Raw genomic sequence first — 27823 nt, 5'->3', positions numbered from 1 at the left:
GTTCTAAGTAAGACAAACCAGTGTGGCATGAAATTTTGTCATTTAAAACTTACGAATTGCTTCTTTCTGGAACTTTTTATTTGATGTTTTAAGCTACAGTTTACTATGATTAAATGAAACCTTGGCAAAATGAATTCAATGAGACTATACATGCATTTCTTAAATCAGCCTCATGGTAAAACTCTACTTTTTTCTGTTTGATACCTCTTAATGCCTTTTTAAAAAGATTTCTAAATTTTATATTAGTGTTTTCTGCATGTACATATGTGCACTGTGCGCACGCCTACTGCCCAATGAAAGTAGAAAAGGTTACCCTGTCTTCTGGAACTATAGTTAAGGATAGTTTTTAGCTACCATTTGGTACTGGGAACTTAGGTCCTCTACAAAAGCAGCAAGTGCTCTTAAACTGAGCCATCTCCCCAGTCTTTGGTCTCTTATTACCTTCAGAGACTAGTTTTCCATTAGTGACTTATAATATTGATATTCATGACAAAACAAATACCACGTTTAACACTTAAAACATGGTAAATGTGCTGAGTTTAGAAAATAAGTGATCATTCCACCTCATCAGAAAAATAGTAAGTATGTGAGAGTAAAGAAGTGGCAGGACCAGGTAATGATACCCCAAAAGTATAGAAAGAATGGCCGTGCAAGGATGAAAATATAGGGCAGGTTTTACTTAGAAGACTATTGCAGGCCATTCTTCTGTTAATGAAATGGACTACCAGAAAGGAAACAAATATTATAATGTAAGATAAATAATTTTACGTTTTGTCCATGATTTATTTTAGGTCACCAATAGATAGAAAAATGTAATAAGAATATGGTTAGAAAATGTAGTTTATGGAGCTGGAAAGATGCTTCTGTGGTTAAGAGCACTTTTTAATCCTCCATAAGACCAATATTCATTCCCAACATCTAAAGTAGAGTAACAACTAATTATAATTCTAGCTCCAAAATTAAATCTTTTCTAAAAGTCTAATCAGTGAAGACATATAAGCAGTATTTATTTAACTCCACGGTCCAAAAAAGAGCACGTTCTTTACATACAGTAACACCAAGGTAACTTTTGACTGGCCTTTCCATCTAAGGACTTGGATCTACATCTCCCCATGAATTTAGCTCATCTTTCTTATTTCCTGTTTCTGGCTATTTCTCATTATTCAGAACTCAGTTTGGTTACGTGTTCATTGAGAGCTTTCCCACCTAATCTAAATCACTCCACCAGTCAGTTTAATTTTTCAAAAAAAAAAAAAAAATCACTGGATTCTGAGAAAGTTAGCACTTCCACTTGGGGTCACCAGAATACCATTTAATCTAATTATTTCTAATTACAAATTGGAAGCTGTGAAAGAATTGTTTGATTGGTCTCAAAAAGTTAGCTAAGATATCTTCCTGTTGTTAACTCTACAGGCATATATTAAGTTTTTTTTTCTTTTTTATTATTATTTTTTTCCTTTTTAGTTACATTTTGTTAACTCTGTGTCCCAGCTGTATCCCGCTCCCTCATTCCCTCCCTGGTCTCCTCCCTGCCCCTTTCCAAGTCCACTGATAGGGGAGGACCTCCTCCCCTTTCATCTGACCCTGTTTTATCAGGTATCTTCAGGGCTGGCTGCAAAGTCCTCCTCTGTGGCCTAACAGACTGCTCCTCCCCTGGGGGGGGGGGTGTCAAACAGCCTGCCCTTGAGATCCTGTTAGAAATAGTCCGTTTTAAATGAATGATTAAATGCTTTAAATTACATTTCAATTCAGTGTCCTAAGTTTTTCATGGACTCACATGGCTAATGAAGTGTGATGAGGCTAGAATATGAGGGTATCCTATGTATCCTAAAGCGAAAAATGAGCAACTGTTTTCCAAAGTTACCCTTTTAGTTCTAAGAGTTTTGGTCTTGTGAACAACTTGAAAGATACTGTGGTCTTAAGAATAAATACTACAGGTTAATAATATTTATTTTTATATAAGTACATTAGAATGAAATGAAAATGTATGCATTCAATTAACTCTAGATGTAGTATTCTACAATCAGAATGTTTTATTTATCTCAGTAATAATGGCAGAAGTAGGTTTTAAGTTTTCCATTAGTCACTTTCAGCTCTTCTGTAAACAAAGTGAAGCTTTGATTTGGCAAGTAATATGTCTGTACTTTGTTCAGCTTTTTTCCCATCTCACCCAGTATGCATAAACGTTCTTACTATCAGCTTTTTTAAAAAGACAACATAGAGTTGGATCTGGAAAGGTCAGGGGTGCACGCTATTTTTAGTCTGTATTCGCAGTACTGTCCCATTGAAGATCTTCTCAATCTATTTTCATTTCTTTTCTTCTAAATAATCCGATTTTGCCACAAATTGATTGCTCAACCTCCTGTGTCATTTTCTATAAAATCCAAAAGGTTACTAAAGTCTCAAGGTGGAGAAATAGGTCTTTTGGAAAGGGTGACACTGCAAGGTCAATTAAATGGTGTGATTTATGGGGCCCCTAATGCCTTATTCCAAAACTGACTTTTATAACACAAACTGAGCCTTTTTCCTGTTAAGTTTGCTGGATGAATTTTTATGTAGAAGGAAAACTGAAATAAAATACACTTTATAACTGATTCTGAAGAATTAAATTTCTCCCTAATATGTAATTTCTAGAGAAATTACCAACTTTCTCTGAGAAACATATCTCATTTTCTTGAGCTCTTCCACATAAGAAAAGGTAATAAAGCACTGAGCTCTAACAGTCTTTCATTCATTTAGGAAATAACATGTGATGTTGGGAAGAAGATCGAAACTGATGTTCAGAGCCCTTCATTGAGTGCCACTTTCAACCTCTGACGTTAAGCAAGTGCTAATTGTCCTGTAGAATGTGTGTGTCCCCATTTGTAAAATATGGAAAATATCATCCACACCAGCAACCTGAGAGAGTTTCAAAGTAATGGTATATTAAATGTGCAAGTGCTCACTAGACCCCAGCAGCACGAAGTGTTACCACTCATTTTAGACACTTAGATATATGCATTGTTTGCCATTGTTAACTCTCCTTTAAATATGTTATACAGCATGTTTAACAAAATAAATTTCATAAGCTCTGTTGGGGTATCCTATAGGAGGTAAACAAATGTATACATTCATTGAGGCAGAAATGCATTAAACATGCTAGTATCCCCAGCATTTTCTGCAACAGTTCCGTGCAGGCCGTGTTGTTGCCTGACCTGTGTGTTGAGTGGTCTTAATGCAGGCGTCACTCACCTAGCAAGTATAAAGTGGCCTCTTTTGAGATTATGAATTTCCATTTCTGTCTTTTGTGGTAATAATTGTTGAATGTTCTAACCTTGTATGCAGTAAAATTACACTAGTGAAGATACCGTGACACTATGATGGTTAATGATTTCATAGACTGAACCATAGGGTGTGCAAATGAGCATAGAGGTATGAGACAATTAATAAGTACCTACTCCTGCAAGAATATGGGCACTGGGATCTGTGTGTTCAGGAGGATTAGTGATGTTAGCCTGAAAATCCTTTTTAACCCAAAGGACCATTTAAAATTTAAAGTCTTAGTAACTTTGGCATGTTATCTACAAAATGAAAGTGTTACTTTCTTATTCTCTCACAGGAGTTTTCTCATGGTTTTTTTTTTTTTGTTGTTGTTGTTGTTGTTGTTGTTGTTGTTCTACTTAAGACAGTTCCATAATTGATTTTACTGTTTCAATAAATAGAATCAGAGCATTGCTATCTAACTTTTTCACACATAGAACCTGTAAAATTTTGCACATTGAAATGAAATATAATTTCAAGCATTTATCATTCATTTAAGAAACTCATTATCATATATCTATTACATGCCCATCATTCTCCTAATACTCTTTCCATTCAATTGAAACTAAGTCTATGCAGTTGTAGGAGGAACCATTTATATTTCAGAGACAGAAGCAGTTTTTACTAATATCTATTTTGGGGTTATTATTAAACTAAGTTATGACTAGCTATCATATATTTTTCACTTGTTAATGGCAATAATTTATAGTAGAGAGTCCTAGTTATTTTAAATACTGGCAAAAAAGTTTTTAAAATAACCTTTTCATTGTTGCCTTTTAAATGTTTATAGTCTGGAATGAGGGATGAGTAAGGTTCCTGTAGTACTAAGGGAAGCAAATAAACTTAAAAACAAAAGGAAATAGCTTAAAGGGACTGGCATAACTGGTGAAGTGTGATAAGGCTAGAACATGAGGATGCATCAGAAATAGCAGAGGTGAAGATGGCTAGTTTTTGAGGACCCCAGTTATTAAAGACTTTCCTTTTTTACCAAGAGGTAAGGTTTTTGGTTGCTTGCTTGCTTGCTTGCTTGCTTGCTTGCTTGCTTGCTTGGTATTTCGTTTGAAGGCAGAGAGGAGCCTTGAAGGTATTTACACAAAGGAGAAAGATTTCTGGGTAGAGTTCACTCTGATTCACTACTATGCACAGGCAGAATTTAACATGTCAGGGTACCACTAGGGAAGATAGGAAGTCCAACAGGGAGTCTAGGAAATTTATGGTTCCCAACTCCATGGCTCAGATGACTCAGTGGGTTTACCGGATTAATTCTGTTTTCCTAATTCTATCTCTTAAAAGCAATGAGTTTTATATAGGATACAGAAGGACAAATTCAACAGTAGTGCCCTTCTGCATCTGGTTGGCTTATGGTTTCAGAATCCTCTTCCTTCCCCTCCCCATGTTAGCTCATTCTGGTTTTCAACTGAACAAGCTGGGTGTTCTTAGCAGCCACCACCTCCCCAGCTCATTCAGTCATAATTTTTTGTTTTTCTAGGTCTCAATGAAGGCTTCTTTTAATGTAGCAAGCTTCTTTTGATGTACTAAAGTTTCATCTTCAGTACATATGCCTACTTCCTAGATCCCCTGGTTGCACCTTAGAATAGATATGGTGTCTTGCATTTTTTGAGAGGATTTGGCCTCAGCATATGAACAAATAGGTTACTGCTTCATACAAGGCAACCAAAACTATGCTAGGAGGAGACCTAGGCTTCACTCTCTGTCCTATTCAGCATGATAAATGACTTCCCTAACAGGCTGTTTTTGGAAAACATTAAAATTCATGATTGTCCTTCTGTTTACCACAGTCAGTCTGCTCTGTCTTGAACGGCGCTGTGCACTGATGCATTCTCTTTTGAGTAATTTTGCTTTCGCTTTCCTGATTTTATAGTTTCTCAAGGAGAAGGTGTGTTTTTAAAACCACTAAACTGCCAGGCCATGGTGGCACATGCCTTTAATGCCAGCCCTTGGGAGGCAGAGGCAGGCAGATCTCTGTGAATTCAAAGCCAACCTGGTCTACAAAGTGAATCCAGTGCTATACAAAGAAACCCTATTTTGAAAAACTAAAAGAAAATAAATAAGTAAAGCCACTAAACCATTAGTTTTCAGTCTCTTCGGAACACTTGTTTTTAAATTCATACAATGTGGTTGTGCTGTAGCTTAGAGATATGCTTTGGAAATAAGACAACAAAATAATCCTTAGTGAAGTTGATTACGTGCTTAATCCAACCATTTTCTGAACTTTTTTATATAGGCAAGGTACACTGTTGCTTCAGGCCAAGAAACAAAACATTGAGTACTACTTGAACCCAGGTGGGCATCCAGGCCCACGACAAGCCTTTCACTTTGTTTCTTGCTTTGGTTTTTTTTAGAAAGTCTTCTCCTTGACCTAAAACCCTTGTCTTCCTCTCTGCAGCAAGGCAGAAAGCAATTGTATGGTCTAAATAATCAAATACATCTGAATGTGAGTTATACAAAGATGTCATTGCAGAAGAGTCATGACATCATGTGGATTCAAATATTTCTTCTCCCACTGCACTTACAGGAGTATCATTTTATATTTTTTAGACACAAGGACACTGAATAAAAATACAAAGTAGGGCTTGATTTTTAAATTAATATCTTGTTGAATATACTTAAGATCCAGTTCATGTTTCCAAGAACATCATAATATTTAAAACTGAAATGGGAAGAGAGAATGTTCTATTGGAGGCAGTTTTTTTAAGTTTCTAGGCATCTGGCTGCTGCATTTTTTTTAGCTCAACCTTTTTGAATACTGTGTGTACCTAGTAGTCTCTCCACTTAACACAGATCTGGAAAGCGTTCTCTCTTCTTCATCCTTTATTTTGACATAGAAATGTTTACTTGCAGAGACCATCTTAGGAAGACAAGTCTTTAGCAGAGCTTGCTATTGATACACGTGTAAGGGATTTAGGCCATTTAATTTTCTGATAGAAGCACTTTATAGGATTTAGAGCTAGAAACTCCTTTTAATATTTTTTGTCAAGTAATTCTTACCCCACCCAAAATAGATAATTCCTTTTGACTTCTTTTTATGAAACACTACAAATAGGGCGAAGACCTAAGTGTCTGTGTTCATTCTTATTTGTGTGAGTGCATGTATGTGTGTTTGGTGGGGTGTACATGGGGTTCAGAGGACAGCATGTAAGAGTTAGTTGCTTTCTTTCACCACTCTGTCCCAAGATCAAATTCATTGTCAGGCTTGGAGGCTAGCATCTTTACCCACCAAGCCATCTCACCAACCATCTCCCATATTCTTACTCTGTTGTTCCAAATAGAAACTCTGTTGCCATAAAAAGTGTAAGATAAATTAGGATGGTTAGAGGGAGAGATAGGCAAGAGAACAATGCATCACATATAGTGAATTGTTAATGGTAGAAGCTACATGAAAGGCACTGAGTCTGCTATAGTTTTGATGTTTGTAGCAGGTATTACTAGTAGGAGGTCATAGGTCATTAGAGTTATGGCTCCAGGAAGGATGTGCTAGTTCTAAAGAAAAGCTTTTATAAAAATCTGTGCCTGGGTCAGACAAGAAAGGTGCTTGCTGCCAAGCCTGGTGACATAAGTTCTATCCCTAAGACCCACATGACAAAGTGAGAAAACTGACTCCCAAGCTAGTAGTCCTCTGATCTTTTCAACATTCCATGGCATAAGCAAACAGACACATACAGCAAACCAATCAGTAACTCAGTTTTGTTAATGTTTTAGAAGCCAGCCCAACCCAGATACCTGAGTCTGGATCTTCCTGCCTCATCATTTGTTTTCTTCTTCTGCCATCTGCTATGGTCCCCTCATAACAGCTAGTACTGCCATGGTTGGACTTTGAGCCTCTAAAATGATGAGTGAACAACTTTTTCTTCATAAGTAACCTGTCCTGGGTATTTTGTTACAATAGTGAAAACTAGTCCAAAAGTGTTCTCTGTTAAGTTGTTTCATTTTTGCTGTGTTTTTGAAAATTGCCATGATAAAATCTTGAGTAAAAAGTTTCATAAAAAGTTTTCATGAAGGGTAATACTTCAGGGGTGTTTGTTTATTGTGTGTATTAATGTTTATAATTACATTATTAGAGGAAATGATTATAATAAAAAGACACAATAAACTGTCTTCACAAATGAGGTCACTAGATTGATTTTCAAACACTTAATGTTTGAAACTCAGATTAGGCATGGTAAATAATTGATAATTGTAGAAATTCAGCTGTGTGATAATGATTGTATTATCAAAATAGAACACAAGTTATTGAAACCACAGTGTATACATAATCAATGGAATACTATGTACCATTAAACTATATGCTCAGAGACAATGGTACTGACATAAAAAGATGTTTGTAATATAATATCTTATATATGACTAGAAACTTATTTACAATATGGTATATGCCTGTAAATATTCAATCCCACCCTCCCTCCCTCAGCTTCTCCCTGCTCCTTTCCAAGTCCATGGATTGGGGAGGACCTCCTCCCCTTTCGTCTGGCCTGTTTTATCAGGTATCTTCAGGGCTGGCTGCAAAGTCCTCCTCTGTGGCCTAGCAGGACTGCTCCTCCCTTGGGGGGTGGGGAGGTCAGGGAGAAGCTGAGAGAGAGAGGGTGGGATTGGGAGGGAATAAGGGAGCGGGATACAGCTGGGATACAGAGTTAATAAAATGTAACTAATAATAATAAACAAAAAAAGAAAGTAAAGATTATAATTTTCTTTTTTCTAGTAAAATTTTTCTAATTTTTAAATTTAATTTAGTAACACAAGAAAGAAGTAAAATAGGAATATGTTTTATACATAAAACAAAAAATGGTGCGATTCATCTTTCTAAGGATGTTTTGGGAATGCCACAAGAAGGCTTTGAAAGAAGTTTCAGTGTTCTCATACTGCTGGCCCCCTGGCATTTCATACTTCAAAATGGCCATCTTTAGTCCCTAATTGCATTAACTTTCAATGTCTGATTCATGAGGAAACGAAGCTTTGATGTGGGAAAAGTTCATGTTCCCTCTGAATACAGTAACATGGATACAGTTTAGACTGTGTGACATCTATGTTCTCTGGTTTCTCAGGGTCCCACCAAAAGAGATGAGGGTTCAAGGATATGCCAATAATTAAAATATTCTTGTTATAACTTTATAAGGAGATTTAAGAAATGTAGGAGTTGGTAGTCTTTACAATTTGTGAGAGCAATGAAGACTAAAGTTTCTACATGTATTCTAATTAATTAAATTTTTTGTGATTCCAAATTTTATGTTTCAGATGTTACTTGTACTCTTTAGAAGAATTTGTCTTTATTGAAAGAAAACTTGGATAGTGTTAGTTATTCTGTTGCAGTGATAAACTTCCAGGACCAAAAACAAGTTATAGAAGATACAGTTTATTTTTGCTTTTGGTTCCAGAGGGAATATCCTTCATGGTTCTGGAAGCATACAGCAGGAACAGAAACAGATTGGTCAGATTGTCATCAGCATACAGGAAGCAAAGAGAGATAATGGGAAGTGGGGTTAAGCTGTAAAGTCTTCCCTACCTCCCAGTGATGTACTTCTTTCAGCAAGGCTGCCCTCCAGAATACTCCATAACCTCTCCAAAAAGCTTCTCCAACTGGGGTCAAGCATTCAAGTACCTAGTAATTAAAACAATATCATCAAAATTAGAGCTAATCTCTGAGTTCTACTTTTCTAGCTCTCACAGTAATTACATGAATTTGTAGTTCATGCTTTGATGTGTATGTATACATGTGAACATATGTTCATATGACACTCTTCTCTAACGCTCTACCCATTCTGTCTAGTTGCTCCTTCACAGTGTTAAGTGTTTTCTTCCTCTCCTATCTTCCCCAGGTAAAATGTCCACTGATCGAGCTTTGAGGAAGCAACAACAGTTAAACAACCTTGTTTATGTGGTGCTAAATCAAGTCAAACCTGGCGACAGAATTGTGGATTTCTGCAGTGGTGGGGTAATGTTTGTCTCCTCTCAGCCTTTAGCATTTCCAAGTTCGTTACACCTTGCTACATTACATTCAAGGTCATGATTTTACTTCACATCATTGTCTAACAATAAACAAAAGGTATGGGGACCAAATTAACTCTTAATGTTTTACTTTCAGGGCCATGTTGGAATTGTTCTTGCGCATATGCTGCCCTCCTGCCAGGTGAGGTGTAACAGTTTACCTACTCACAGTTCAGGGGCCATGTCTGACCTAATCTTAACTCCTTTACTACTAATTATTTACTCAACAAGTCGACTATGTGGCACATACTTTCTCTGGAACTACTAAAATCAGAGTCTTAATTGGGGCAAAGACCACAGTAGTTATCAGTATTTTTGTAAGTGTATGTGTTTAAGTAAAATAGATACCTATTTCATTATTGAATAAAATAAATATTATGTAACTCATTTAATTTTCAACACAATCATAAATAGAAATGCTTCCAAGAACCTCATTTAGCATAAACTATCTGAAGAAAAATGTCATTCACAAAAAGCATATATATATATATATATATGTATATGTGTATATATATATATATATATATAATTTAAACTGGGGCAGAGTCTGAGCTTTCTAGTCACTGTGATGACTGAAAAAAAAAATCTAGACCTAATGGATAGGTAGAAAAAAGAAAAATGACTGGGGTGGGTTTGTTGTCTTTCCTTAGAGCAGGGGTTCTCAAAATGTCAGTGACAACCTTTTTGGCAGACCTCTGTCTCTTTAAATATTGATACACCATAATCTTCCTTAGGCTGAGCTGTTCCCTCATCTATGTTTTGTTCATTTTTGAGGCATCCTTTACTATGTTATCTTTCCATGAAAGTCTGCCTTAGTCATCAAGGCTGAGCTCCTAGTTCACTTGTCTGTCTTAACTGAACACACAGAACACTGTTACTTCTCATTCTTTCACTTCTATCATCACATGCTAAGCTTCAAGAGTTCAAGACTGTTCATTTCTGTACCCGGTGCACTGTCATACAGGGTAGAGGATTAGTAAATACAGTCCTACTCTGTTAAGATATGAAATATAGCAATAATGCTCAGTGATAATATCTTGAGTTATGTTACTGAGTTGACTGCATTTTTTTTCTGCATGAAATCTAGGTTATGTTAATAGAAAACAAGGAATTGTCATTAATTCGTGCTAAGAAGAGAAGTGATGAACTAGGTTTAAGCAATATTTGGTTCATTCAAGCAAATATGGAGTATTTTACAGGAATGTTTAACATTGGGGTAAGTACTCCATAATTTCAGTTTCTCTAATTAGCTAAATAATAATTTTATTGATTAGATAAAGAAAACAATTTTGTATTCTTTCCTAAACTAAGAAATGCATAGCTTTGTGTACTTTCCCTGTTGGGTGTAGCATAACATTACTCCATTCATAGCCCTTTGCCGTTGTACAACAGGTAACATCTCCTCAGCCTTTGGACAAGAACTTCATCTTCTGCCCTGGAAGGTGATGAATGTGGAAAACAGTGTCAGCACAGATAAAATGCTGAGTCATGGCTACTAGTGGAATGAGTGGCTTACCTGACAGTGGCTTACCTTGCCTTAGTCTGCATTTTTTTAATTTTTTTATTAATCACAGTTTATTCACTTTGTAGCCCAACTATATCCCCCTCCCTCATACCCTCCCCTACCCCACTATCCCTTCCTCATCTCCTCCCATGCCCCTCTCCAAGTCCACTGATAGGGGAGGTCCTCCTCCCCTTCCATCTGACCCTAGCCTATCAGGTCTCATCAGGACTGTCTGCATTGTCTTCCTCTGTGGCCTGGTAAGGGTGCTCCCCCCACCCACTCAGGGGGAGGTGATCAAAGAGCCAGCCACTGAGTTCATGTCAGAGACAGTCCCTCTTCCCATTACTAGGGAACCCACTTGGAGACCAAGCTTGTCAGTCTCATAGTCTGCAATTTTTAAAAAGCAGCAGCAGAACCCAAAACAAAACAAACTGAAAAAAACATAAGGGAAAACTAACTTGGTAATAACCTGTACATACCATGACTCTTTAACAGAGAGTTGATAATCTACATGTTATTTTGAGCCTCCAAGTATTGTGGTTTTAGTTTTGAATCCTTACACCAAATTAGAGTAAGAATAATTAAGAGGTCAGCTCATAGCTGACTTATTCTTCAGGATTTGGACTCTTGTGGGATTTGTGCTTCATTAAGGTCTAACGTCTGCTAATACTTTTATTTGTTTAAAAGGTTTTATTTAATATGAATATATGTCCAAATAGATATGAAAAAGCCATCCCTTATATACTTATTCTTATATACTGGAGAAATAAGTATTATAAGTAGATTTTTGTCTTTACTACATATTCTTGCACATATACAAATGATGGTTTATACGTTAATGAACCTTGTGGAACCAGTACAATCTAGATCCTTTTTTTTTAATTTTTTATTAATTACACTTTATTCATTTTGTATCCCCCCATAAGCCCCTCCCTCCTCCCCTGCCAATCCCATCCTCACTCCCCTTTCTGCATGCATGCCACTCCCCAAGTCCACTGATAGGGGAGGTTCTCCTCTTCTTTCTGATCTTAGTCTAGATCCTTTTTTGACTGAACATTTTCATAAATTTTTTCCTAGTTTTTAAGCATATGCTTCTTACTCTCTTAATGTATGTAACTATGACAGATCTTCCCATCGACTTCAAAGCACTCTGATATATTGCTGGGTCACTGCCTCATCCCTGCTGTGTTTTCATATCTCACTGGATATAACTCTGTTAGCCACTTCTGGAGGTCAGAAATTTGTAGTACTTGTTAGTTTCATGTACTAAGATTCATATCCTAAACACTGACTACTGAAAATGTTGAAGGCTTGCTTTGCTTTTTTTCTACCTAAAAGCCATACAGTTTATGTCCTGCATAGATAAGATAAAATGTTAAAAATAAAAACAGGGATTGCTGTCATGTACTCACCTCGAGCTTGGCATTTTTACCTCATTGGTCCTGGTTCTGTTTGTCCTTTATGGCTATAGGTGTGAAGTCATTCTGATAGTCTTAATAACTTCCAAGTATATAATTCCACAACATTAATTATAATACGTGTTTTTTGGAGACAGCATTTTTCTCTATATTTCATTATTATGTGTCTATCATGGATTTTTCCCTTTCATATTTACTTTGGCTGCCTCTGTGTGTTATAATGATTTTTGTTTATTATTCTTACTGTTTTAAGAGACAACACTTAATATACTATTTTTCTATTCACAAACATCTAAGCAGTCCACAAAGAAATAAATATGTGAAATGTATATTAAAAGATTATAAACACATGAATTTCATTCCATGTAACATTGGTACATGCTCCTTGACCTTTATCGACTTATGTCCTGATAAGCCAATAGAGACGGCTATAAGTAGAAAGTGCATATAGTACAGTAACCTGCTGAATAACATAGATTGTTACACCAAATGCTGTAAGGAACTGTTTGTGTGCCCTGTAATCACATGGCTGACTGAGCCCAGAGCTGTGCTGCGCTCTAGCACCACAGTGAGACTCATCGTGTGTACTGTTAGCCCAGGAAGAATCAAGTTGCAAACATGGTGTTGTTCACTGAATGTGTTTTGCTTTTGCACCACCATAAAGTAAAATAAATAAATATAACCATTGTTAGTCATGGAATATTTGTATTTTTTCCGTCCAAACAAATATTTCATTCTTATAAGAATACTGTTTTATTAATCCTGGTTTTTATTTTTATGACTAATATATGCCATAAGGAAAATCTATTTTTTCCAAAATCAAAAGCACCCAAAAATATTTATTTTTGTATGTATGACCACTAATGTGAATAACTACTGATTACTATACATTAATGGATGCTTTTATTAAAAGATTATTTGTAAAAGAATAACAATGCTATTTTAAAATGTATTAATATTTTTGAGTACTTTATTTACATCATATCTAGACGAATGTCTACCCCCTCCACTTCCTTCCATGTGCCTCTAATTCCTTCCAACTTTATGACCTCTTCCTTGTTAATTATTATGACATATATACATATGTATATATGAATGAACGAATGAATACAGCCTACTGAGTCATTTAGTGTTGCTTGTATGTATATGTGTTTAGAGTGGCCACTTGGGATTGTATAACCTACGCAGGGACTCCTCCTTGGAGAAGACAGAGAGAAGACCTCCCTTGGCAGCTATTAAGTCCCTATAGTTCCTAATCAAGGAACATGGATTTGTGAGGGTTTCCCCTCTGTGTTGGCATATCCACTGATGCTCTCATTGTGTGGATCTTATTTAGGGGACTACTTTGTAAAGATTTCATGGCTGCAACATGGCTGTCATAATCAAGACATTATCTCACAGTAGCTGGCCTATTCCTATGGCTCTTCCAGTATTTTCACCCCATCTTTCACAGTGTTTTCTGAGCCTCGCATTTTATCGTAGATATAGTGTTGGCTTTGGACACTCAGTTGTTCTTGGCTCTCTGACCAATAGTAGGTTTCTATGATAGTCTTTTTCTTTCTTTAATCCTCTATGTCCTACAAGGCCCTCCTCAAATGCCACCTTTTCCAGAGATTCAGATTTTCTCTTGCCTTTCCTTCTTTTAATGTTTCTATCTGTGCTTTTATTTTTGTTTGTTTTTTACTTAATTTTTGAGACAGGTCTCAGATAGCCCAAGCTATTGCCTGACACAGTGAGCCACAGGTCAGTTATTACCAGAATTTTAGATTTTTTTTCAATGTTACATAATTAAATTGATTGATATACTTAGTACTTTGGATTCCATTGGTACTATAACAGAGCACAGAGTAGGAACCACAATCTTGATATTTTATTCTTCACAACTAGCATCATATTGATAAATAGGAAGACCTTAGAGATTTTTTTTTGATGAATAAAATAGTGAGTGAATGAATTATTTTGTTTCTTTAACTGTAAGGCTTTAATGATCAAAATAAAAAGCAAATTGCCCAACACAATCATTCCCATGCATGTTGCTGCAGAAGCACTCTAAACCAGTGTTGTGTGCGAGAGGACCAATGCCATCCCCAACACCTGTGCTCTGGCTGGGAGACAAGGCTGTACTCTGGCCCTCTAAGCCAGAATCTCCTATTTAACAAGGTGACCCAGTTCAGACCTGAAAGAAGATATAAAAATTGGGATGTATAGGCTTTGTGTCTGATTGATTTAAGAGTATGATTGTTTTTTATTTACAATATTTCATAATAAAGTTTTTTTAACTTTTAAAAATTTAAGTAGTTAATGTGACTAGCCTTCCTTTTCTATTTATGCCCTAATAAGTTACCATAAATCAGACATCTTAAAGTAACATTTATTTATTATCTAACAGTTATATAATCAGAAATCTAGATCACAAAAAGGTCAATTAAAAGCAGACTCTCATCTGGAGGCCGTAAGGTCAAGTGATGGGGATATGCTGATGCTAAGAACTAGGTTTCATGCAGTTATATAACTAAGGTCCTGTTTCCTTCCTGGCTATGGGCCAAGAGTCCTCAGCTTCTGGAGGCCACCCACATGTTCTCTCCCTGTGGAAGCCTGCTGTGGTGGCTGTCCAGGCTGTGATTTACATTTTTCTGACCTGTGGTGTCTCCCTGGGTTCCTCTGTTATAAAATTCTCTGCTTTTAAGAGCACCCATGTGGTGACTGGCTGTTATCCTTAACCCCAGTTCCAGGGAATCCAACAGGCACGTGCGTGATGCACAAACGCATGCAGGCAAAGCATCCATCCACCTACAACAAAATAAAGACACCTAAAAATTAAAACAAAGAAGAAGAGCTCACCTCACTAGATTGAGTCCTTGATTGAGGATAGTCCTTGAACTTTACGCAGTCACATCTGCTAGTCTCTTCTGCCCTAGCTGTAAGTTCTAGGAATTAGATGTAGTGTCTTTAGGGGACAGTCCCTGGCTCATTTGTTTTTTCCTGCAGTGCATTTGCAAAGCCTTGTTAATTGTCCTTTATAGTTTTCTACATGTGAATTTTACTCATCACACCCCTCTGTTTCACTTAGTACCCTGTCCCCTGTGTTGTCTAAATTTTAACACATAAGATCTAAATTGCAGAAGCATAATTAGAGTCTGCCTCAGTTTGTGGTTAGACTGTGTTATGGGTGTCTCTACATTAGCAGCATATGTAATCACTGACCCTCCCTTCCTTACATAAATTCAAAACTACAGAATGGCATTAGTCTGCTTTATCATTCTGTCCTTGTTTACATTTCATTATCAACAAATGGTTACCCAATGATATGGCATACATACTAAGACAATTAGTTCCTTCCCAGTATTTTCCATTTATCAAAATTGTTGGCTATCTACCACAAATAACCAATTAGGTTTTCTTTTTTTTTCATTTCAGATTTTAAAGTATCATTATTGGCTCATAAATTTAATATTTGAATACTTGATCCTTCCTGGTTTGTTTTTAATGAGTGCTCAAATATCCTCATTTTGCTCAATGATATCCTCTTTGGATCCTTAGGTGCATGCTGCTTTCTGCTGTTATGGCTCATTTTACTCATTTCTTGCTTCTTGTGTCAGCTCGCTCTCCTGAGTTGAACTCAGATTCCTTTTAGGTCTTCAGAAGTTAGTTAAGAATAATCCTAATGCTGAGGTCTGGCTTTGTTTTCCAGGTAGCATTACATGCTTGTGGAGTGGCAACAGACATGGTGATTGAGCACTGCATCCAGACTCGTGCTGCATTCATCACATGTCCATGCTGTTACGGGTTCATTCAGAACACATCAAAGTTTAATTTCCCAAAAAGGTGAAGTTTAGTGTTTTACCTAAGACACCAATAGGGGGTGAGTTGGTACACAAGACTTGTTCAAATAAAGTTGCAGTGAAAGCCAGGTGATGGTGGTGCACGAGTTTAGTCCTAGCAACTCAGGAGACAGAGGCAGGAATCAAGGAGTTCAAGGTCAGCCTGGGCTACAAATCAAGTTCAGGACACCCAAAGCTACACAGAAAAACCCTGTCTTGAAAAACCAAAAAATAAAAAAATAACATTGCAGGGAGATTTGAATTTGAGGTTGTTTACCTTCTGCACAGTGTGTCAGCTATTGCTTATAGACAGAAGTAAGAGCAGTGGCTCTCCTTTGTCCACCCCTGCCTTTTTTTTATTTTTATTTTTCCAGATCAAATTAGAGCAAGTCTGTCTACTAGCCAGAACAGTAGAAGTCTGTTGGCTTCCACACCTCAGTGTTGTAAATGAGATCAGAGCCACCCTTTGTAAGAGACAGTGGAGTGCAGTAGCTAAGTACTTAGACTCTAGAACCAGGTGGCTGGCTGCTCATTGCTCTATAAATTGTTTCAGACAAGTCACCATACTATGTTCCTGTCTTCTTTCATGTAGGAAATGATATTATGATAGGAAATATTACAGGGGCTTTTGTGAGCATTTAATGATGATATGTATATTACTTAGAAGTGCCAAAGAGGCCCAGTTCATGCCTGTAATCCTTACACTTTGCCAGCCTAGCACAGAATAAGACTGTATCTATAAAGAAATGACAGAAAGATGAGGGCATGGAGTAAGTCCTCCATAACTGTGAGTTGTTGCAAGTAGTTCCATAGCTTCCATAGGGCCTCCAGGATGGCTCAGCCACCAAATCAAACAACCTGAGCTTGATTCCCAAGACCTCTGACATCCACGCATGTGTCATGGCATTCACACCCACCCTCATCACACACATGCACAAACAGCAAGCAAATAGAAAGGTTTTTTTTATTTAAAAATAGTATTCACAGATGTTGATTAGATTTGATAGCCATTTTTATGATCCTTCTGATCTCACACAGAAGAGAAAGAAATTTTAATTCTCATCACTTTTAAAGGACATTCCTCTGTGACATTTTACTCTCATGGTTCATAGTTTTTGAGAATTGGAAGCTAAATACATCAGTCTTGAAACTTCTGACCTGTGTCAAAACAGCATCATAGTACACAATATCAATCGCATAATTATTGTTAGAAACCACAGAAATTTTCATTAGAATTTACTTAAAATCTCTAATATAAATAACAATATGAAACAAAGCTTTCCTTATTTCATTATTTTGTTCTTGCCACAATTCACAAGTGACAGAAAAAGAAAGCATTGAAAGATAAGAAATAGGATAGATAGATAGAGTGATAGAGAGATAGATAGGGTGCTTATAAATATAATTTACTAATGTATATATATTGAGGCCTATTGAACAATTAAGATCTGATAAAATATGTGATTTTACTATAATGCATTATGAAATATGTAAGTCTAGCAGATGCATAAGAATGTTAATTTGACCTATTCAGATTTATATCCTAGTTTTACTGATTTAAAAACCTCAATTTCATGTCACCTTTTTTTATAGCCTTGTAGATTTACTATCTTTTTTTCCGTGTCCTTGGAACTGACTATTCAGAACATTTATTTTTTTGGGTATGAAAACTACCAAAGGTAGAGGTGTAAATTATAGTCTGTTGTTTCTAAAATATGTAAAAACATAAATTATTTTAATTTATATTAATGAAATTATTATCATCATATATAGGCCTGTATATAATGAGCTAATAGAGTGAGGGCTACAGCACTCTAATGGACTCTGAAATTCATGCTACCTTTAACAATTATTACAGCTTTGATTTCTGGTTAATTTTTTCTGATGTTTGACATCTAAATAAACAACTTGTCTACAACTTACATATCCAAAGCAACCAGTAGAGAGCCCTACCTGCATCAACCCTCTTTGTCAAGTCTTATGCTTCCACAGCTTTTTCTATGCCCTAATACTCCAGCTCAGTACCAGGCAGTCAGGGACAGCTCTAGCCATTAACCTTAGTCAAATTAGTCTTGTGTCTGTTTGCCAGTTTTGCCTGTTCCTTCCCACAAAAGGAGTTAACGGCTCTTGCCCATGCCATCGTACTCTCTCTGCTCCATAAATGACATGGCACCTCCACAACACCCTGCATGCCACTCCTTCCTGGGGAGCTGGGAGGAATAAAGTGTCTTTTCAGCGGAGGTTGCCTCCTGATCCTTGGCCTTGCCACTCTTGAATCATAATAGAGCCACACAGGAAAAACAAAACAAAACCTGCTCTCTTTTTTTTTTTTTTTTTTTTTTTTTTGGGAAGGAGGGCAGGATTGGGAGGGGAGGTGAGGAAGGGAGCTACGGGGGGGGGGAACAAAGTGAATAAACTGTAATTAATAAAAATAAAAATAAATTAAAAAAATTAAGACTGTAAAGCTAGCTAGAATGTAGATGTGGAAGTTGCCTCCATCCAGGCATAGAAATACCAGGAAATTCAAACAATTTATTTTGTGGCAAAGAATCTGAAAGATGTCAAGACTGTGCTCCCAGAATTATGGAGTAGGGGCAAGGAGTAGAAGGAAGGAACATGTCAGTTTGTTTTCTATCTCACTGGAGATGAAGGGAGACTGGAAAGAGGGTAGCTCACACATCTACTCTACTAATCACTGAGCAACTCATGTGCCAAGGACTTCAAACAATATGACCTGAGTCAAGTAAATTTATTTTCATAAACCTCAGATGGTCACCTTTAAAATGGGTATAATTATATTGAACCTGTTTTTTTTTCTTTTTTAAAAAACTTATTTATTTTTTTTAAATCTTTTATTTTTTTTATTAAATACACTTTATTCATTTTGTATCCCCCCATGAGCCCCTCCCTCCTCCCCTGCCGATCCCACCCTCCCTCCCCTTTCTGCATGCATGCCACTCCCCAAGTCCACTGATAGGGGAGGTCCTCCTCTCCTTCTTTCTGATCTTAGTCTATCAGTTTTCATCAAAAGTGGCTGCATTGTCCTCTACTGTGGCCTGGTAAGGCTGCAAAGTGGGGAATACCCTAGAACTCATTGGTACAGGAGAAAACTTCCTGAACAGAACACCAACAGCACAGGCTCTAAGAGCAACAATCAATAAATGGGACCTCATGAAATTGAAAAGCTTCTGTAAAGCAAAGGACACCGTCATCAAAACAAAGCGACTGCCTACAGATTGGGAAAGAATCATCACCAACCCTCTATCTGACAGAGGACTCATATCCAATATATATAAAGAACTAAACAAGCTGAAAAGCAACAAACCAAGTAATCCACTTAAAAAATGGGGAACAGAGCTAAAGAGAGAATTCTCTGCAGAGGAATAGCGAATGGCAGAGAAGCACTTAAAGAAATGCTCAACCTCATTAGCCATTAGGGAAATGCAAATCAAAACAACCCTGAGATTTCACCTTACACCCATCAGAATGGCCAAGATGAAAATCTCAAGGGACAACACATGCTGGAGAGGTTGTGGAGAAAGGGGAACCCTTCTCCACTGCTGGTGGGAATGTAAACTGGTACAACCACTCTGGAAATCAATCTGGCGCTTTCTCAGACAACTAGGAATAGCGCTTCCTCAAGATCCAGCCATACCACTCCTAGGCATATACCCAAAAGAGGCGCAAGTACACAACAAGGACATTTGTTCAACCATGTTTGTAGCAGCTTTATTTGTAATAGCCAGAAGCTGGAAACAACCCAGATGCCCCTCAACTGAAGAATGGATGCAGAAACTGTGGTACATCTATACAATGGAGTATTACTCAGCAATGAAAAATAAGGAAATCATGAAATTTGCAGGTAAATGGTGGGACCTGGAAAGGATCATCCTGAGTGAGTTGACCCAGAAGCAAAAAGACACTCACGGTATATACTCACTCATATAAACATACAATATAGAATAAACCCACTAAAAGCTGTACATCTAAACAAACTAAGCAAAAGAGAGGACCCTAACTAAAATGTTCAATCCCCATCCTGAAAGGCAAAGAGGATGTACATCAGAAGAAAACGAAAATAGGAAACAACCTCGGAACCCGCTACAGAGGGCCTCTGAAAGCCAGAAGAAAACAGGAAACAACCTTGAAACCTGCCACAGAGGGCCTCTGAAAGGCTCTGCAGTATAGACTGTCAAAGCAGATGCTGAGCCTGATGGCCAACTGATGGGCAGAGTGAATGGAATTTTATGTAAGAAGTGGGAAATAGTAAGAGCTGGAGGGAACGGGAACTCCACAAGCAGAGCAACAGAACAAGATAATTTGAACACAGGGAACTTCCCAGAGACTCATACTCCAACCAAGGACTATTTGTGGAGATGACCTGGAACCCCTGCACAGGTGTAGCCCATGGCAGTTCAGTGTCCAAGTGGGTTCCATAGTAATGGGAAGAGGAACTGCCTCTGACATAATCTGATTGGCCTGCTCGTTGAAAACCTGCTCTCTTAACAGTATTAACAGTCTGTGAAGTAAATTCTTTAAATTGATAATATTCTGGTGTTCTGCTTTTATTTTTCCCTCAACACATTTCAAATTTAAGTAGTTCCTCATTTGGAATAACCTTTTAAACTCTTCAGATACAGTAAATATTTTTATTTATAATTTGGGTTATTTAATTCTTTACATTAAAGTAATAACTAATTCTTTTTGTTTCCTATTTTAGTGAAAAATTCAAGAAAACTTTATCATACAAGGTAACCTTTTAACAAAGATCTAGTTGTCCTCTGAATATACTGTGTCTGTGCATTTGGGGTTTGGTTTGTCTTGTTTGAGACAGGCTTTCACCCTGTATCCTGGAACTCATTATCTGCCTAAGCTGCCATCAAATGCATGGTAACTCTCTTTCCTCCATCTCCTGAGTGCTGGATTACAGACATGAACAGCCATGACTCCTTCCTATACAGCTTTTGATTCTTCATATTTTTCCTTCCCAAATTTTGTCTTATAAATCTACAGAGAATTTGAATTACTCAAAAATATCTAGTAAGGCCTTTTAAAAGTTTCAAATTCAGATTAACTCTTTGAGTAGTGAATGAGATTTGGAAAGGCTCTGAGAGTAATTTTTTTCCCCTATTACATACAAGGTAACAAGTTAGCTGGCAGGGTAAATTCGAGCAGAGTTAAGAGATTCCAAAGACAGCTGTTACTTATAAGAGCAGCAGTAGCCAGATTGCCATCTTGATGCTGACTCCCTAGGAAGTGGGCTGTTCGTTGCATCTTTCCTGTAGAAGGAAACTGTTTTCAAGGTTGTTCACTCCAGTGACATACTTGAGAAGATCATCTGGAATAGAAGAATATTTTCCATAAAAAGTCAGGTATTGTTCCTTCTGTTGGCCACATCCAGTCTCCCACATATTCTCCATTGTCCTTGTCATTCATATTGTTTTTATCATTCATAGGCTATAAACCTCTGATAAAGTATACAAGCATTATTTGATGGTGAGCTACGCAGAAGTAGTGCCCAGGCTGTTTACGCCAAGTTTGTCAGTCCCTGGCCTGGAGCAAAGGCAGTCAGTTCCTGCTTCCAAAAACCCAAAGAACACTTGGAGATCTGTCTCCCAAAAGTAGTGATAGGTTAGAGTCACTAATCTGAGCAGAGCAGTTTCCATCTTTCTGAACCTCACCATTAACAACTGTTCAATAACATGACAGATATAATCTAAGAAATAATGTTTGAGCTAAATGCAAAGATAATTCAGTTAAAACTTGATAATTAGTTTAAATTTTAATTCAGCTAATTCCACTTTTCACATAGACCTGCTAAAATTAGTTTCATGTTATAGACCAGCCCTACATTTTAGTACTTTCACTTTCTTCATCTAACAATCAAGTATAGTCTCTTTAAAAAAATTCTAAATATAAATTATTAAAAAAAAAAAAAACTCATTCTACCACCTTGACAGCTTTATGTCTTTGGACATGTCTTTATGTTTCCTAAGTGCTCACTTCTAGGCCTGTCTCACTGTACCTTCAGCCCTGTCCTTTCCCTCCTCACTGCCTCATTCACGCAGTCACTCTTAAAAAGGACAACATTTAATTGGGCCTGGTCTACAGTTTCAGAGGCTTGGTCCGTTGTCCTCATGACAGGAAGCATGGCAGCATGCAGGCCAGCATGATGCTGCATTTTGATCCACGGGAGTGGGAAACTCTCCCAGAGTGATGCTTGAGCATATGGAAGACCTCAAAGCCTGCCTCCACAGTGACACTCTTCCTCCAGCAAGGCCATGCCTACTCCAACAAGCCCTCACCTCCTAATACTGCCACTCGCTACAGGCCTATCGAGCCAAGTACATTCAAACTACCACAACTGACTTCTTTCTCTTTGGGTAATATGAGAAGCCACATACTATGTGTCTTCTTAAAGTCCCAAGGAAGAAATCCAGATAACCTTTAGAAAGGAAAATTTAAGAAAAATTGATCTTTTCATGTAACATAATTACAAAATGAAACTGCCTTGTCCTGTTTATAGTATAAAAAAATCAGTAAAATGGCTTTGAGGTTTTCTTTGCATTTGTTCTCAATAACTATATTTAAAAAATAGTCAACTTGAAGGGAAGAAGTTACTGAGTACAATATTCTTAGGATTACTCTTTTCAGCTATTTGATTTTGTACAGTATTTTTTATTAAATTAAGCACTACTGAACTCTGGAATAGTTAAAGTTATGTTTTTGTTTTGTTTTCTCTGTTTTACAACTCTGAAGCACTAAAAAGAATAAACCCACATTCTGTTGATGCTCCTTTTAGGAACACATGATTCTGTGCAGATTTGCGGATCAGACAGCTGTCCAGCTTCCGCCCAAGCGAAGACTCATAGGTATGTGTTTTTACCAAACAGCTGTTGAGAGAATGGCCCATATGCCTGGGAATGATGGATAGGGTCTATTTGGAGACAACACTGGTCCATTTATCATTAAGTGAACGTGCTCTTCTCGGGAACTATAATGCACATTAACAGCGCTTTATATCTGTGACAGCTTGTCACAACTTGGTTAGCATCTGTGTGTTTAAATCCACTTCAGGGTCATACACTGAATACATGTCACATTAAATCTTTCTTACTGTTATGAGCTTCGGGAGCTACCCAACATCACAAAGAAGATAATAAAAATGTTAATGTCAATTCCGTATGCCAAAGTTGATTCACTAAAAATGCATAAAGAATGACAATGTGTCATGTCTTAGACAAAAGTATACCTACACATTACGCATCACTGACCCAGATATTCAGCATTTGCAGTAGTGATCATTACCCAGGTTAGAGGACCTCAGAACCATTTCAAGTAATAGATTCATCAAAGACTTCACTTTAGATGAGTAATGTTTGTTTAGAAGAACAGTAGCAACTGTTGCACACAATTAAACTCTGAAAGTAAATGAGATAGACACAGTCAGTTATGTTTTACTGACAACAGGGGTAAGACCAAGTTTGCCTGACACTTTTCATCTGACAGAGGGTAGAGCCAGAGGATTTGGCTCCAGACACAGAGCTCTTGCTCACTTCTCCGATATGACTTCTTAGAAACTCAACATTGGACACTATCATACACTTGAAAATTTCAATATAACCCACCTTGGCCATGTGTACTTGAGTAGATTGTCATTTCTTTGAGCCCACTGAAATAGTTTATATGCAAGGTATTACATTCTAAAGTCAGCATTGTAAGCTGCTCACTCTAGGAAAGGCACTGGGACCTGGGGACTTCCTTTCCTATTCTCACCCTGCCCAGAACTGCCACCACTTGCCTAAAGCCCCCTTTTTTTTTCCTCTTTTCCTTCAGACTTCAGTTTTTTTTTTAAGTCAGTGTAATGTACACTTGTTCTAATTACATCAGATGAATGCCTTGATCTGTAGATACTATCTTTATAGTCAATAGAAATTGATTTGGCCCACAGTTCTAGAGATCAGGGGGTTAAATCTGATGGGAGTCTTCTCCCAAGTCATAACACTGTAGAAGATATCAAAAGCCAAAGAGAAAGGCAGATCAAGAGTGAGAGAGAGTGCAGCAGCAGACAATAGAAGGGAATGCTTTCACGAGATGGGGCCAAAGTTGTTCACTGTAAGAAGCCCACTCCCACAATAAGGAGCCCATTCCTACAGTAACGGCACACACCTACCTTGTGCTAACAGCCTAACTGTGCCTCAGCATTGAGGATTGTTTCCAGCGTGTGCTTTCATACCACGGAGATCAACAGAGTCATGAGTGGTGTCGTTCGTGGAGAGATGTGATCATGGTCATTGTGAATCTTAAGTGTCACATGAAAGCAGTGACTGGGAAGGGAAATTGCTAGGGTTGGAGCAGAAGCACAACTGGCAAGCTTGCTGAAGGGAAGGACCTGGTGGGTTTCAGACAGAGCCAGAGTCAGACACAGATCTTTCCACTTCCATGCTTGATGAACATTTTTTAAAAATTTACCAACCTACAACCTCGATTGTCAACAACTGACTTTCAGTTGTATTGACACTTAACATGGGAAATATGATTCTTCTACAGGACGAAAAAGGAAAAATTAACTGCACTGGGATCAAAGCCAAGAGTCAGTGAGCTGCCTTGTAAACCCAGGGTGGGACCTGAAGGAATGCAGAGCATCCCGTTCTGACAGGGAATGTTTCATTTTAACTGAAAAGTAGATGGGGAAGCATTCACACATGTCTTAAAGGAAGAGAGTACTTTAAGGACAGAAAGAAACCAGCCATAGCTGTTGGTGAGGAGCTGATTTTTCTAGGTTCTTCTTTTTGTATCAGTTCTAACACAGGACAGTCTTCATGGAGTGAGCCCTTTTAAGGAAATGTGTAACACCAGCCTTGTGAATAGGAGTCTGGTTTATTCTTACTTGCTAGTTTCATCTTTTCCTGTTTTTGCTTTGTCTGTGAGAGTCCCGTGTTTCACATAGGTTTTTCTGTTTCAGTGATGTGCCTTCACTGCTGATGTCAGCCAACTCCACATAAGCTACTGTATTGTAAAATCAGGTTTAAGCATTATTAGTTACCAAAGAAAAATAGAAGGAGTGAGATTCTGCAGTCTGTAACCTCTTTAAAGAAAATGGAAAAAGCTGGGAGTGATGGCACACACCTTTATTTCCAGCACTCAGGGATACAGAGGCAGGGGGATTGCTGTGAGTTCAAGGCCAGTCTGGTCTACATAGCAATTACAGGACAGCCAAAGCTACACAGAGAAATCCTGTATCAGAGAGGTAAAAAAGGAAAAACTTAGATATTGAATGTAGAGCAGTCCAGATTATAAAAAAGCAAGTAGTGGCTTTTATATGCAAAGTCTCAAATCAGTTTTTTCTACTCTACTTGAAATTTTAAGTTTGTGCTTTCAAGAAATAAAACCAATTAAACATGCTTGCTTGCCAGTCAGGTCTCCTCTTTTGTGTTTCAAACACTACAAAGAAATAGAAAACCAGTATCTTAAATTAAAGAGGTGAGCTCTGAAAACAAGGATTATTATACCCAGCATTACATGTCTTCCTAGAACTAACACCTGGTTAAGAATTTTCTCAGATGCTTTGCATTTCTTGCTACTTCATAGTTTTATAAGACTCCAGGTAGAAATGTGATATGTCTTTCAGGTGGCCCTTTCATCAGCATATTACTTTAGATTTTCTCAGAGACACGTTTTTTTAGAATAATTACTAATAATTTGACTTTATAGGAATGTAGACCAGTGAATTTAAAATGGATTTTTGACCAAAGTATAAAGTAGAATCTGCAGTCAATTTGAGATCTACTTATCAATACATTTTTTAAGTTAGCCTTCTAAAAATTCCTAGCCAAGATAAATCTGGGAAGTGTCCCTTCACACTGATCTAAAGCTAAGCTTAGAGTAAACAGTACTCAGGAAAACATGTCCTTTGCCATATACTGATGGATATTGTCACTGTGAAGATCCCTGTGTGTGCGTGAAAGTTGCATTGCTTATGAAAGTGTCTCAAGATGCATTTCCCTTGTTTCAGGAAAACAGTGTATGTGCCTGGTGGACTTGGACCGTGCAACGGCAGCGGAAGAACACGGCTACTCTGTTCAAGTGATATCTATGGAGCCAGAGAGCTGCTCTCCCAAAAACAACATGATTGTGGGCGTCCCCGTGTAGAATGTGGCTCTCACACTTGATGTCTTGCCATTGGCTTCATGACAAAAGCCCAAGGGCATTCAGGGAGTTGTTAGTGTGTTACTGGAATCAACGTTGAGCATCTTGAGCCTGTTGAAAGCTGCAGGAAGATTTTGGAAGAGGGACACTCTTGCTCTGTGTGAAGAAGGATGACTGGCTTCCTAGAGGGAATCCCCTTAAGCCTCATCTGCCAAAAAGTCATTCTCACTAGCCAAGTTTCCACCAGCAGAACTATTTCCTTACACGTTTTCCTATTCTGTCAGTGAGATATTCAATAGAAGCTATATCCTCACAGCCTTCATTTTATAATCTATAGACATTCACACTTGGTGATCAAAACTAAACTCAGAGGTGGTTGTGTGGTTTTTATAGTTTTAAAAGTGGACCTTTTCTATGCTTTTTGTTTTGTTTTAATCTAGAATAGTAAATTTGGTGTGTGGTTTTTTAATCTGAGGTTGAATTGGCATATACTCCTTCTAAATATGTGTCCCATAAAGGTTCAAACACTTCACATAAAAATTTCTACGTCAGTTGCACTAACTTATACAGTGTAAAAGTGGGATTTAGATATAAATTTTAATTAAACAATAGATATATTCATTATTTAATTCCAGCATGTAATGAACAGGTGCTGGGATCTATTGTTTTCAAGACCCTGGCCTAGGTTTTCGGAAAATACAATAATGAATTATATAAGGTACATTGCTCTGCCTACCAAAGGAGATCTTTTAGATCTACAAGAGAAAAACTGAAAAAGAGATTAGTTCTCTGTGATACCATGACATATAGCCATACATTTGGATGAGAGGTATGCAGACTCTGGAAGCACATTTGAACAGTGCTGACTGCCTACATTTTCTTTGCAGCAGCCAGATTTTTTTAATAACAGACACAGACAACTCTCTCCTGTGTTGCTGCTGACTACTTACATGTCCTAAAGTATCAGAGTTTAAGTCATTTATTTTAGATATGTTTTATTTAGATATGTTTTCATATCTAAAGGAAAAGATCAAAGATTTGATTTGGCTAACATTGTGTTTTAAAATACAAGGAATAACTTGTAAGACTATGGATGGGAAAGGAAACTTTACAGTTTTGTAAGATATAATTTAAGATAAATAATCATCGGGCCTAAGTATTTTATACATTGGTACTTTTAACCACATCTTACTCCACTTTTAAAATCTGAGATGTAATTTGCATATAATATGATACATAAAATTTTATTGCTATTTTATTTAATTGAAAAAAACTTAATACCATATAATCTGATCCTGGCTCCCTCACTTGACTCAGATCCTTCCTGCCCCATCCACCCAACTCCACACCCTTTCTTTTTCTTTCTGGGAAACAAGCAAATAAACAAGATAATAGAATTAAAAAAGAAAAAGAAAGAAACACGCTCAGAAAAAAATAAAAACACAAAAATTTCGGAAACTATAATATATAAGCAAAAGACCAAGAAGACAAAAAAACTCTTAGTAAAAAAAGGGCGTGAATTTGAAGGGGAGCAGAGACACATATATGGGAGGATTTGGAGGGAGGAAAGGGGAAAATTGTAATCAAATTATTATCTCAAAAAATTATAAAGGTTGATCTTTTCCAGATCA

At 37.3% G+C, this 27823-nt stretch overlaps 1 protein-coding gene across 3 annotated transcripts in view; it reads left to right on the top strand.

The window, feature by feature from the left end:
* Nucleotides 1-26656, top strand: part of Gstcd (glutathione S-transferase C-terminal domain containing) — a 98563-nt gene extending 71907 nt beyond the window's left edge. For 2 of the 3 annotated variants that reach the window (XM_055628263.1, XM_055628262.1), the window contains 7 exons: nucleotides 9132-9247; nucleotides 9398-9442; nucleotides 10388-10516; nucleotides 15914-16047; nucleotides 20764-20794; nucleotides 22846-22915; nucleotides 26059-26656. In XM_055628263.1, coding sequence (XP_055484238.1) covers nucleotides 9132-9247; nucleotides 9398-9442; nucleotides 10388-10516; nucleotides 15914-16047; nucleotides 20764-20794; nucleotides 22846-22915; nucleotides 26059-26195 — 662 coding nt within the window. In that variant the 3' untranslated portion in view covers nucleotides 26196-26656. The remainder of the gene's footprint in view (nucleotides 1-9131; nucleotides 9248-9397; nucleotides 9443-10387; nucleotides 10517-15913; nucleotides 16048-20763; nucleotides 20795-22845; nucleotides 22916-26058) is intronic. The other variant, XM_055628264.1, reaches the window with a different exon arrangement.
* Nucleotides 26657-27823: the final 1167 nt, after the last annotated feature.

The sequence above is a fragment of the Psammomys obesus genome, unplaced genomic scaffold, assembly GCF_907164565.1.
Source record: "Psammomys obesus unplaced genomic scaffold, mPsaObe1.curated_primary_1811, whole genome shotgun sequence".
Taxonomy (NCBI): Eukaryota; Metazoa; Chordata; class Mammalia; order Rodentia; family Muridae; genus Psammomys; species Psammomys obesus.
This window is presented reverse-complemented; position numbering and strand designations above follow the sequence as displayed.